This window comes from Vespa mandarinia, chromosome 7 (assembly GCF_050613455.1).
Source record: "Vespa mandarinia isolate Hongniang chromosome 7, ASM5061345v1, whole genome shotgun sequence".
Taxonomy (NCBI): domain Eukaryota; kingdom Metazoa; phylum Arthropoda; class Insecta; order Hymenoptera; family Vespidae; genus Vespa; species Vespa mandarinia.
The window spans coordinates 3,887,017-3,901,513 of NC_140816.1; the positions used below are offsets into that span (position 1 = coordinate 3,887,017).

The 14,497-nt window shown below is 28.7% G+C and overlaps 3 protein-coding genes across 4 annotated transcripts; 1 reads left to right on the forward strand and 2 right to left on the reverse strand.

Moving 5' to 3' along the window:
- Positions 1-4,623: 4,623 nt before the first annotated feature.
- On the reverse strand, positions 4,624-7,934 carry Fic (FIC domain protein adenylyltransferase). 2 transcript variants are annotated; one of them, XM_035863885.2, is made up of 5 exons: positions 7,568-7,934; positions 6,805-7,477; positions 6,090-6,161; positions 5,672-5,878; positions 4,624-5,591 (listed from the first exon to the last, which is right to left on the reverse strand). In XM_035863885.2, exons 1-5 carry the CDS (start codon positions 7,764-7,766, stop codon positions 5,231-5,233), a joined length of 1,512 nt encoding a protein of 503 aa, XP_035719778.1. In that variant the 5' UTR covers positions 7,767-7,934; the 3' UTR covers positions 4,624-5,230. The 2 variants fall into 2 exon arrangements, with proteins under 2 accessions (XP_035719778.1, XP_035719779.1); XM_035863886.2 differs by lacking the exon at positions 6,090-6,161 and having other exon boundaries at positions 4,629-5,591; positions 7,568-7,931.
- A 541-nt stretch (positions 7,935-8,475) lies between these two features.
- On the forward strand, positions 8,476-13,229 carry pic (DNA damage-binding protein pic). Its single transcript, XM_035864074.2, has 5 exons — positions 8,476-8,696; positions 8,775-8,923; positions 9,076-11,801; positions 11,888-12,284; positions 12,365-13,229. The coding sequence occupies exons 1-5, from the start codon at positions 8,627-8,629 to the stop codon at positions 12,446-12,448; spliced, it is 3,426 nt and encodes a 1,141-aa protein (XP_035719967.1). The 5' UTR covers positions 8,476-8,626; the 3' UTR covers positions 12,449-13,229.
- Positions 13,175-13,915, reverse strand: LOC118440693 (ADP-ribosylation factor-like protein 16). The gene is made up of 2 exons (XM_035864075.2): positions 13,598-13,915; positions 13,175-13,495 (listed from the first exon to the last, which is right to left on the reverse strand). Exons 1-2 carry the CDS (start codon positions 13,802-13,804, stop codon positions 13,175-13,177), a joined length of 528 nt encoding a protein of 175 aa, XP_035719968.1. The 5' UTR covers positions 13,805-13,915.
- Positions 13,916-14,497: the final 582 nt, after the last annotated feature.

The window sequence follows — 14,497 nt, forward strand, 5'->3', positions numbered from 1 at the left end:
TTGTCTCTTCTTTTCTCTTCTCTTTTCTCTTCTCTTTTCTCTTCTCTTTTCTCTTTTTTTCTGTGTCTCTCTTTTCCACTATGTCTCTCTCTTTCTCTCTCACTCTCCCTCCCTCTCTCTTTCTCTCTCTCTCTCTCTCTCTCTCTTTCTCTCTCTCCATTTTATTCCAATTAAAATCAAGAGAAGAGATCCTATTTTTAAACAAAAATCAGTAGAAGAAGAAAGATATAAATATTATATTAAAAAAGGGGAATCTTTTTGAAATATAACTACACAATTTGCAGTTTTTTCCAGGAAAAGAGGCCACCGATACTCTACTTTTTAGCACCAGATTTTAGTCATCGGTACTGTGTACTCCGATGTTCCTTTATGAATCACTAATACTGATTGTAGACAGACCATACCACATAAATATGATATAGCTCATTGACGAGAAGAAATTTGCAAGATTATAATAAAAGGAACAAAGATTCGATTGACGTTAGAGATACACATCCCGGGGGAAAAAAAATAAAATAAGAAGAGACAGAATATCAAAGAAAATTAATGGCAATCTAACGCAAGAGATGATTATTTTCAAGCTAAAACAGAACACCCGTCCAATTGGATTAACGATGATTTTCTACGCCGACAGACAAACGAGTCGTCTTTTTTATTTCTTTTTTTTTTTTTATTTTATTTTATTTTTTTTTTTTTTTTTTTTTTTTTTTATTTTTTATGTTTTTTTTTTACTTTATGGCATTTTAATACACCTGCTGTTTACCGAAAGTTTTCTGTTCAAACTGTTTTCAAAGCTTTCGGATTAATCGTCGCTTTTTGTTCTCGATATATTTTTATTATACGCGTTTACATCTCATAGCGTTTTTTAATTTCGTCCTCTTTTGTAATGATTTCTCGTCAAAATGCTGAAATCGTACAACGTCGTTTAAAGAGTTATCGTCAAACGAGTTCTGCGATGTACTTTTCTCTCCCTCGTATACTTTTATTAGACTTGGAACTCGTTTGTTCTCTTCATATCGGCGATATTCATTCAATCGTTCGTTCGTTCGTTCGTTCGTTCGTTCGTTCGTTCGTTCGTTTAACGACGATATTTAAAAAGATATATCGCAACTTCCACATTGATACAATAAATAAGCATTGCGAGGTATCACGATATTTTCACAATTACGCATAGATACCGTAGTATTTTACCGATTCATTTTATTTGTCCAAAATACTGTGATAGATTTATTCTGATCGCATTGTTTCCTGTATCGGGTGAAGATTATCATTGTTCCTCTCTTAATTGATAACATTCATTGTAATCCAACATCAAACTATGTGAGCTGTATCAAAAGTTGGAAGATAATCCTCGCTCCAAGAAATATTAAAACAAAAACTATAATAATATAATAATAATAATAATAATATTAATAATAATAATAATAATAATAATAATAATAATAATAATAATAAAATAATAATAATAAAAAGAATAAGAAGAAAAAAAGAGAGAGGAATAAATAAATACATAAACGTGAAAATGTTGGTACTCTGGGTCGTGATTAGTGTGGTTGATGAAATAACGCGTATGCACCGTACTAGAAAGAAGTTGATCAACTAAAAATTCAAACAAAGTGATGCATATAAAAAATTAACATGTATTTAAGAATATATTATATCCGCTAAGAAAAAAAAATTAAAATAATAATAATAATAATAATAATGAGATAATAAAAAATGCATTAAAAGTATGTCATTTCGTTTAAATAAGACGCAGGACGTTCAGTGTGTTGTAAAACGGATTTCATTTTAAATTAATTAAGGACTGTATCGTTATTATATTGCAACTGTTTTAGGAGAGCTATTATATAAATATATGCATTAATGAAAATGAAAAAATATAAAAGTATCGAGAACGAATTTAAGATTACTACGAGAGAGAGAATATGGCAAATACGTGTGTGCGAGAGTGTGTAGGAATTATTTTTTGCTTTCATATACTTTTTCACATCGTTAATAATCTGATTGAATTAATTTTAACTTCGATCTTTACGAGAAACTTTTATCATTGCGAAAATGCATTATATATATAGTATGTATATTTCCGTTAAGAGACATAGACAAATTTTAAGGTATTAATGTTCTTCTGAATTTGAATATAGAATCGTTTTTCTTACTTTTTCTTTTTCTTTCTTTTTTTTTTTTCTTTTTTAATCAAAGAGGAAAGTCATATATTACACGAAACAAAATGTCACAGTATGCTGAACAATTTTTATGAGTAATTTTTATGAATAATATATGATTTCAATGAGTATATCAATTCTATTTATCTATTGTTTTATCTATTCCGCGTTCTATGTTTCTCTCTCTCTCTCTCTCTCTCTCTCTCTCTCTCTCTCTCTCTCTCTCTCTGTGTTTATGCATGTAATATATATATAATCATATGCTCACCCACACATATGTATACATATATACATGTATCTTTATCTTTTTATCTTTTCAGCATCATTAATATTTAATATTTGTCAAATCCTGTTTCTCTAATCAGGATCTTGAACAATTTAAAAAGAACTAAGTCGTAGATATATAGACGAACACAGTCTATCGAAAAATATACGAGTCAGTTCGTAAAATTTATGCTTATAATACCAAAATCAAGATTATCACTAGATAAATATGTGTGCACTTGTATTATTACGCTAAACACAAACAAATAGACAAACAAACACATACACACAAGATAGAACACAAAAGACATTAACTTACGATTAATACGTTGAATTAGATTCTAAGCGTATTTTCGCGGGGGACCCAGTGTACTATCGAATAGAAACAAAAAAGCCTTAGCGTATGAAACAGTTTGAACAAAAAGAAAAAAAGAAAATAGAAACAAATGAAGTAAACTTAAATTACGGCGATTTATATGTTACACACTTAAGTGATACTCGCGTTTAAACCAAATAACGACTGATTTCAAAAGTATAACAATTTAGATGATAATAATAATAATAAAGAAAGAATTTGCATGACGGTGATCGAAATCTATCGGTCACGAGTATTTTAGTTTCCTCGTATCGATAGTGAGTGAACAATGTATTGAACTTACTTTCCTTTTTTTATTAACATGTTTTTTCTAACATTTTTTTTTTTTTTTTTTTTTAACATTCTTGTTGTTTCTCATATAACGGAAGTATTCAACTAAACATGCGTATCATGCTCTGAAAAAAGTTATCTCCTCGTATATATATATATATTTCTTCTCGCTCGCATTATATTTACTACCTTGTCACTTTCAAAGACGTATTATTTATTATTTTTTAAGAGCTTTTGTAGCGTAAACAAATCGATGCATGCAAAAGGATAATCGCTCTTTAACTTATACATGTCACATTATTATATGTATTATTACGCTACGAGTCATTGACAGAGGAAAAAAGGATATTTTAAGTTACGTTCGAAAAAATATTCTCGGACACTTGCCTGCTAAAAAATATTACCTTTTAAGAAGAACTCTTTCTAAAAAATATTTCAATATATATATATATATATATTGAAAAATATTTTAATATATATATATATATGTATATATATATATATATATATCTCGGCTTTTATGAACCATCAGAATTTTATATAGTAAAGTGAAAATTAAGATATCTATACACAAATTAGTGCTTTGGAAATTGAATGAATAATTTATTAAATATCTTGTTTCTCTAGTTTTTTATTATTTTTTTCTTTTATATATATATATATATGTATATATATATATATATATATATATATATATATATATATATGTATATTATATATATATATGAACAATAAGCATTTATTACATTTTCTTAATTCTACAGGCGCTAAGTGTTGAAAAAATGGAGTCTATTATTACGTCAAATGTCATTCTATAGACGCTTAACATTTGTGGATGTAATAGAGATTTCGTATTTTTAATACCAGATCCACCCATTCTCAATGCCGTATCACATTAACTTAGGATTATACATAAAAGAAGATTCAAACAGAGGTAAAGATCGGCTAAATGTATTTCTCTGTCTATAAAAGAAAAAAAAAGAGAAAAAAGAACAAACAGCATAATATACGATTTTTGGAAAGAAGTGTTTTATGTATAAGTAGTGATGTACTGATGATAAAAGCTTACTAGCGAGAAATGTTAACGTTTTATTTTTTATAATCAAATAATTTATGAGAACAATTACGAAGTAACAATATACAATCCCGAATATCATATGCATTTAGTCAACTTCTGAGCGGTTTTAATCGATGTACACAAAATTCAATATGTGTACATCCATGTAAAACAGAGTTTTCACGTTGTTGCTTAATGAATAAAAAAAATAAATCCAACTAAAACTATACGATCGACTTCTTATCCTAATAAAAAGTATATATGTCCTGTTATATTTATGGGTAATCTAAACAAAAAAAAACTGAAATTAAATTTCGAGAAAATTATTTTCATTTTTAATGAAGTTATGAAATATAAAGATTGTGTATAATTATTTCTTTTTGACAATCAAAAATCTGTAAATTTAACAAGTAAAAAAAGAAAAACAAATAATTTCGATTACAAATCACATGTTTATTAATGTTCGTAATAATTTGTATATTACATATGTGTGTATATATATGTATATATAACTTGACCAGCAAGTAATGATTACAAATTGTTACATTAATTAGGTTGCGATATCCAAATAACTTATTTGTTTTTAAAACGTATATCTTACATAAATTTTTTACATTATTGCATCACAGCTTTAGATTTGAATTAAAATCTGTACTATGTACACAATTGAAATATTACATTAAATTTATACAAGAGTCAACAGAACGCATGGAAGAAATTTCTATCAACAAACAGTTTAAAATATTACAAACATGTTTGTATTAGAATAATACTGAAGTATAAAAAAATCACTTTAATAATTTCGTCTCCACAAATATAGTCGTAACTTTTCTACAAGATATAAAACTATTTTAGAAGTGTTTGACAGACAAAAAATGTTTTGGCAAGACTTTATCGACATGTTATTAGTTCTAATTTTTAACAATATAAACTTACTGCCTCTGCATTGCAATGGGAACAATTGATAGAATAAGACTATACCATGCAGACGTTCATATTTAAATAAGATTAATGATTTGATGATTCAAAATACAAAATTCTAATATAATCTTTGGCATACGGTTTTTACATTTTATCTAATAACTTTGGTTTCATTTTTTAATCGTCCTCAAAATCACCACTACTCTCATCTTCTAATATAATTGTGTTTTGCTTTTCTGTAAATAAAATATCTTGGCTCAAGGCTGGGACTTGCCGAGAAAATTCACTAGTGGCCCATAAAAATAAATCTAATGTTTGTTCCGTACATTCGGCTATAAATCTAACAAATGGCCTAACATCGCCACTATTAGCGATTTGCAAATTTTCATAATACTTATGACGATGTTGTTTCTGAATAATGACTGGAGGATATCCAGCTTGCATAAGAATCATATTCATTAATAAACGGGATGTTCTACCATTACCATCAGAAAATGGATGTATATGCACTAATTTATAATGGGCAAGAGCTGCATACCTGCGAAATATTTTTATACGTATTAATAATAAGTAAATTTTTCATTTAAATAAATTAAAGAGAAAAATATATTCTTTTACCTTACTGGATGCATTCTGATAGCTCTCTCACTATTTAGCCACAAAGCAAATTCTTCCATAAGGTAATGAATATCGTCAGGGCCTGGAGGTACGTGTCCACCTACATAAACTTGTGTACGTCGAAATCGTCCGCCTTCGACAGGATCTACGTGTCCTAAAACTCGCCTATGTATTTCTAATATATCTTTTATAGAGATTGATCCTACTCTGCAAATAACAAGAATATTTAGATTCAGTATAGTCCTATGCAAATTTTACATAGTTGAAGCAATTAGAAGACAAGTCGTTTTCCTTAATTGCAGAGCATTGTACGACAAGAAGAATTAATAATTAACCAATTCCACACATTTATAAAACTGATGAGAAATGTTTTACAACACAAAATGAGTAACTTTAAGGATTATATTACAATGCTCACGTTTGGAACGTTTGATCACTCTCAGTACCGCAGCAAGCTGTATTATAAGCATTCCAGTCTGGAGCGTTCAATCTAAGCAAAAGCATTAGATACAGCATTTAGCCACAATACAAGAATTTATTAACCTGTTACATGTAATGTAAGTTTTATACTATAATGATATGAAGTAGTTATATGAAGTATTGTAGAAATATAATTATATTTTAAAACAGTTTATTGTGATAAAAATTTTAATATGTTTTATAAAAGTACTTTTCAAAAAAGTCAAGATTTTTAAAAATTCTAAATTTTAATTATCAAATTTTTGCATATTACATTGAAAATTAAATACAAATATATTTGCAACAAATTAAGGAATAATCACTTGTCACATTATATGACATGTTAATTATGTGCAAAAATGACATTCCAAATTCTAATAAATGACAATTAATAAAAATTTATTTTCTATAATAGTTTTAAAAAATATATCATGCACTATAAACTGTCTTCAAAATGAGTTCAATAAATAAAAAATGAAAAAATAAAAAACCAGATACCAAAAACATGAAATAAATAACTTTGAATAAGTATTTTAAAATTAATTCAAGAAGTTCATACCAAATTATAAAGAGAAATATAAATCAAGATTTGTAAACCAACCACTAGAATTAATATCATGCATATGAAAATAATGTCACATGTGATTTGATTTTTTTATCATAGAATAACTCACTTATTAACTAATGTAGCATTGATATATTTCATAGCAGCATCTAATCCAAGTATTTCATTGTGTTCATCAATACTTTTTCCAGCAACAACAATCCTTGTTTCAACAATGGCTCTTGTTTGTGCTAAGTTCATGGTATTTCCTTCTATGCCCACTGTATGATAAATATGTTGAAAGTAAGCTTCCTTCTTAGCTCGTATTAATGCAGCATTATTATCTGGTATGGCAGATAATGCATTTCTTTTTTGATCAATACGTCTTAAAAATTTCCTATCTAGTTCTTCAACAACGCGTGCAGTTCTTTGGCTGTTGATTAAGGCACTTTTATGATTTGGTTGATAACTTAAGGCACGTATATAAAACTCATTGGCTTTGATAACATCATTTTGCATATGTTCCAAAAACTCTCCATAATGATTTAGAACATCTGGATGATGCGGTGCTAACACTACAGCGTGTTGGAATAATTTGATAGCTTTTTTCTGTTTTCCAGAAAGCTTCATCTCTAATGCTAAATGTAAGGACGATAGTGCTTCAGCCGTAGATGCAGCTGTTCTTTCTATCTCAGAATTTTCTGTTTCAGATGGTCGTAATATAATACTCATTGCAGCTTCATCATAAACATTCAAAATGCCTTCCGAAGGCAATGGTGAAAATACATGATGGAACTCCTGTCCTAAAAAGAAATTCCTGAATGAAAAAACTTCTGAAGTTCAAAATTTTTTAATATTAAATTTGTTTATAATGAAAAGTTTTATAAACATACCTGTAAAATCTGTCGACAATCCACATATATATTGCGTTAACAATGTACCAATAACGGCGACTGCAATCCCTGATACGAAGACAAGAAACACGATTAACCGATTCGGTGTCATATCGTCTACATCATTTTTTTTCACACTCTTCACGTAAGCGGACTTTGTGCAAAATATATAATTCTCTGTGGTGCTAAATGGTGGCATCTTTTATTAAAATAATAATATATCGAAAACTTAATTTCCTTATTAAACTTTATCATCCTTTTTCTTATGACGTTTACCGTACAACAAGAACGACTGACTAGAATCGACTTTCCTATACATGTGGTTCATTTCTATTGGTTATCTCGATTCACTTGCATACTCTTCACTCTGTTACATGAACTACATTTTTCTACAGCTGCATATATATAAATATCTATATATATATATATATATATATATATATATATATATATGTATATATATATATATGTATATATATATGTATATATATATGTATATATATGTATATATATATATGTATATATATATATGTATATATATATATATGTATATATATATATATGTATGTATGTATGAATTATTTATATAAATCCAATTGAATCGTAAAGAAATATTTTCCTTGATACGTAATTATCATATATTGAATATATATTATTATTAAAATAATGCTACAATTATAACAAAGTATTTAATATAAAAATTTATAGACACTTAATCGTACGATATGATTATAAAATAGAATATATATTTGAATTTTCGTAAATTATTCACAGAACATTTAATTATTTTAACATAATCTTATAATATATAAAAAAAAAATATAATGAGAAAGTACAAGTATATACATATATGTCATTTTGAAATGGGGAAACCAATATATCGAATGAAAATATCGGAAGGTTAATACTACCTATCGAATTTAACGCAGCCAACTTCGTGGCGGGTCAAATTGAAAACACTAGTGAGAAGAATTCTAAACCACTCTAAAACTTCGTTTAAGATTTAAGATTTATAGTTATAACGTTAAAGGACTTTTATAACGGTTTTATAAAAATATTATGAAAGCTATGTCTCATCATTACGTGGTGACGGCACATAAACCTACGGCTGTCACTGCTTGTGTGACTGGTAAGTTTTGTAATTTTTTTCAAATAATAGCAAACATAATTTCTATAATCTTTACTTTTAATATTTCTCTCATTAAAGGTAATTTTACGTCACCAACGGATCTGAATTTAATATTAGCCAAAAATGTACGATTAGAAATATATCTAGTTACTCCAGAAGGATTAAGGCCCTTAAAGGAAGTTGGAATTTATGGAAAAATTGCTGTAATAAAGTTTTTCAGACCACCGGTAAGGTTATTTCAATTGTTCAATATCCCTTAATTATGATTTTCTTCTTTTTGGCCTTTATTCTTTATGTTCTATATAATATTCATATTTACTCATGTATCTATATAAAATCTGAATTAATATCCACAAAGTTCTTTTTTGTATTTATATAGTATGAAAGAAAAGATTTGTTATTTCTCCTAACAACACGATACAATGCTATGATTTTGGAATGTATTGGAGAAGGAGAAGATATAGAAATAAGAACCAGAGCACATGGAAATGTAGCTGATCGTATTGGAAAAGCGTCAGAAACTGGTATCAAAGCTGTCATTGATCCTAAAGCACGTGTAATAGGACTCAGGCTATATGATGGTCTTTTTAAGATTATTCCTTTGGATAAGCATAATCCAGAGTTAAAGGCATCGTCTATTCGTATGGATGAACAACAAGTGCAAGATGTTCATTTCCTACACGGATGTGCTAATCCAACATTGATCTTAATTCATCAAGATATTAATGGAAGGCATGTAAAAACACATGAAATCTCATTGAGAGATAAAGAATTTGTTAAAATACCATGGAGACAAGATAACGTAGAACGTGAAGCCATGATGGTGATTCCTGTGCCTTCTCCAATTTGTGGTGCAATTATAATAGGACAAGAGAGTATTTTATATCACGATGGAACTACGTATGTGGCTGTTGTACCTCCAATCATTAAACAAAGTACTATAACATGCTATGCTAAAGTAGACAATCAAGGGCTCAGATATTTATTAGGAGATCTAGCTGGGCATCTGTTCATGTTGTTTTTAGAACAAGAAAAGAAACCTGATGGCACACAAGTAGTAAAAGACTTAAAAGTAGAACTTTTAGGCGAAATTAGTATTCCAGAATGTATAACTTATTTGGATAATGGTGTAATATTTATTGGTAGCCGTCTAGGTGATTCTCAATTGATTAAGTTAATAACAAAGGCAGATGAAAATGGATCTTATTGTGTACCAATGGAAACATTTACAAATCTAGCACCAATAGTTGACATGGCTGTTGTTGATCTTGAAAGACAAGGACAAGGTCAGATGGTTACTTGTTCCGGTGCTTTTAAAGAGGGTTCTCTTAGAATCATCAGAAATGGTATTGGTATTCAAGAACATGCAAGTATCGATTTGCCAGGCATCAAAGGCATGTGGGCTCTTAAAATTGGTGGTGGTAATTTTGATAATACATTAGTACTTTCTTTTGTCGGCCAGACAAGAATTTTAACTTTGAATGGTGAAGAAGTTGAAGAAACAGATATACCAGGCTTTGTTGCAGACGAACAAACCTTTCATACTGGAAATGTGACTAATGATTTATTTATTCAGATTACGCCAAGCTCTGCAAGATTGATTTCAAATGAAAGTAAATCTGTTGTATCTGAATGGGAACCCACTAATAAAAGAACCATTAGCGTAGTTGCTTGCAATGGTATTCAAGTATTATGTGCCACTGGTAATGATTTATTCTACATGGAGATTATACATAGTCAAATTATTCCGAAAGGATTTGCTACATTACAGCATGAGGTAGCATGTCTGGATATTTCTCCATTGGATGGAAGCAATGAAGCACGTGTAGTTGCAGTAGGTTTGTGGACAGATATTTCTGTTCGAATTTTAACTCTACCTATTTTAGAAGAAATAAATAAGGAATTATTAGGCGGTGAAATCATACCAAGATCAATTTTAATGACTTGTTTTGAAGGTAATACATATCTTCTGTGTGCACTTGGAGATGGTAGTATGTATTACTTTACTCTGCATAAGCTAACTGGTCTTCTCTCAGATAAGAAAAAAGTTACATTAGGTACACAGCCAACAGTACTAAGAACCTTTAGGTCCTTATCTACGACCAATGTTTTTGCTTGTTCTGATAGACCAACAGTCATCTATTCTTCAAATCATAAGCTTGTGTTTAGTAATGTTAATTTGAAAGAAGTAAATCACATGTGTTCATTAAATGCAGAATCATATCCAGATAGCTTGGCATTGGCTACAGATAGTACTGTAACTATAGGAACAATTGATGAAATTCAAAAATTACACATACGAACTGTTCCACTTGGAGAATCACCTAGACGAATTGCATATCAAGAAAGTTCTCAAACTTTTGGCGTTATCACAATGCGGGTAGATATGCAAGAAAGCAGTGGTGTCAGTATTGTTAGACACTCTGCATCTACTCAAGCTGCTTCAACATCTAGCAGTAGTCATATAGCAGCTCATAATAAACCAACAGGACATACGGCCAGCGAGATTGGACAAGAAATTGAAATCCACAATCTTCTTATTATAGATCAACATACATTTGAAGTTCTTCATGCACATACATTAATGCCTACTGAATATGCCTTATCATTAATATCTACAAAATTAGGTGAAGATCCAACTTCTTATTATGTAGTGGGAACTGCATTAATAAATCCTGATGAAACTGAACCAAGAATGGGCAGGATATTATTATATCACTGGGGTGATGGAAAACTTACTCAAGTAGCAGAAAAAGAAATCAAAGGATCATGTTATTCATTGGTAGAATTTAATGGAAAACTTCTTGCAAGTATCAATAGCACAGTTCGTCTATTTGAATGGACTGCTGAAAAAGAACTCAGGCTAGAATGTAGTCATTTTAATCATATTATAGCACTGTATCTTAAAACCAAAGGTGACTTTGTCTTAGTTGGAGATCTCATGAGATCTTTAACACTTCTTCAATACAAAACTATGGAAGGTAGTTTTGAAGAAATAGCCAGAGATTACAATCCTAATTGGATGACAGCCATTGAAATTTTAGATGATGATACCTTTTTAGGAGCTGAAAATTGCTACAATCTCTTTGTTTGTCAAAAAGATAGGTAAGATGTTATAAAGATAGAAAATATTGATTTGTATTTATTAATAGAACGAAATGTTTTAAATTCGTTTGACGTATTTTTTATAGTGCAGCTACTTCTGAGGATGAAAGACAACAAATGCAAGAAGTTGGTCAATTTCATTTAGGTGATATGATAAATATTTTCCGTCACGGTTCTTTAGTAATGCAAAATTTGGGTGAATCAAGCACACCAACTCAAGGCTGTGTACTATTTGGAACTGTAAGCGGTGCTATTGGTTTAGTTACTCAAATTCCATTTGCATTTTATGAGTTTCTTCGTAACTTAGAAGATAGATTAACAAGTGTAATTAAAAGTGTTGGCAAAATTGAACATAATTTTTGGAGAAGTTTTAACACTGAATTAAAGATTGAACAGTGTGAGGGTTTCATAGATGGCGATTTAATAGAAAGTTTTCTTGATTTAAGTCATGATAAAATGGCAGAGGTTGCCATGGGTCTTATGGTAAGAAAAAAGCTTAATCTTTAGTAAAAAATATTATAAACATTATTTTCTACATTTTGAAATACATTATCTCTGTTCAGATCGATGATGGTAGCGGTATGAAGAAAGAAGCAACGGTTGATGATCTCGTAAAAATTGTTGAAGATTTAACAAGAATACATTAAAAAACTTGTTTGACTGATTTCTGCAGTCAGTGGTATATAAAACGTATATATGTGGTAATATACCAAAAGATAAATTTAAAACGAACAAAATGTAAATACAGTTCCATTTACTTAAAGGATAGAATTTATTTGAGAACTTTTTTATTATTATGTACGTTTTCATTAAATAATAGAAAAAGTATTATAATTAAACAAGTTTCCTTTCCATAGAAAACGTCTCTAAAATTAACAAGTTTTGCAGTTATAATAAATATTGGCATTTTTAAATGCTACATATTTTTATAAGCACTGAATGGTATTGATAGATTCCTATGAATTGAGTAAATTTCATATTATTTTTCTTTTTCTCTCTTCTTATTATAATATACATTATTTTCAAATATAAATTATTATAACAGAACAAAAAAGTATCTGTGATGTGTCCATAAATTTAACTGTACTGCAATACTTTATCATTTATTATTCTCACTATCCCTTATTTCGATATCGTTTTAAAGCATGCTAACAATTACTACTGTCTGTATAAATAGACATTGTTTAACAGTTTTCAACTGTATAAATACTATGGTATAAATATTTGTGTTATTACCAATTTGTTTTAATAAAATGACTGTTTTAGCCGCTAAATGGAATTATAACAATAAATTTACATATTTGTAAGATTGAATGTAAATAAAGAGAGTCATCCATTTGGAGATAGGATTTTTACTATTACTTTGCGATAATTTATTTTTTGGTATTTTTTACAATTTTTAAAGTATATGGATCAAATAACCAATTGCGTAAGTCTTCAAGACCTTGTCCTGTTATTCCACTAGTTTCAATTACACTTATCTCCTGAGTAATTTCTTTTTTCAAGCGTGCAAATTGAAGCATTAGAAGAGCTTCATTTCTCATTTGTCTGTAAGAAAGATCCATCTTGTTCAAAATTAGTGCAATTTTTATATTTTTTAATCTTGGCTCAACTAATGTAGAGTACAATAAAACACCAGCTGCACTAATTTGGCAAAGATTACTGGTATCCACGACATAAATTAATTTATAAACCTAATAAACAATGTAAAGTACATAGTGATATACACACACACATACACATATATATATGTATACAAAGCATTGTGTATGTATAGCAATTTCATTCACGATTACCTTGTCGAAGTAATGTTTCCATATTGGTGCCATATTACCACCAATCTCTCTAATAATTATGTCAAATTCACCAGTATCATTTTTTACTGTAAATAAATTGATACCATTAGTTTGTACTGTGTGAGTCGCATCATCTATTTCGTCACCTTGAAGACGTTTCAACAGAAGCGTTTTACCAGATTTCAAAGCACCAAGACATAAACACATGTTTATAACTTATTCTATGAATAATAAAAACTTCACGGTAACTTTATAAAACTGAAATACACAAAGAAAAATATTTTCTTTTATATATGTAAATTATTAGAACAATTGCGTTTCATATATATCATTGATTTGAAAGGATGATGTATGTATGTACGTACGTAAAATATGTATCTATAATATTGATCTAACAACAAGAATTCTTAGAAATAATTAAAGTTTTCCTTATGTTTACAAAAGACTATAAATATTATCAATATTAATTGTCAACATAATGATATTTTATTATATTCTATGAACTTCAGCACAGTTATAATATACATGGTTGTAATTTACTCAAACAAAATTCTTTATTATTACAACGAATATCTGATACATAATAAACATATACACTTAGCAACATAATATAATTATTTCTTGTAATCCACATAAAAAAGAAATGTATATATGACAATTAATTTTATAAGTACAATCTGTTCTGTTGTGTATGAAGTACATCGATATAAAATACATGGGCACATTATAATGTACACAGTCATATTTTAAACTTTAACAAGTAATAAAATAATATGTATACGTTTATATCTAAAACATAATAAAACCAATATCACAATATATAGAAATATTTAGAACAAATGTGCACAATAGTACAGTTTTCATTTGTTGAACTGAGTGAGAAATGCTATATATTACTAT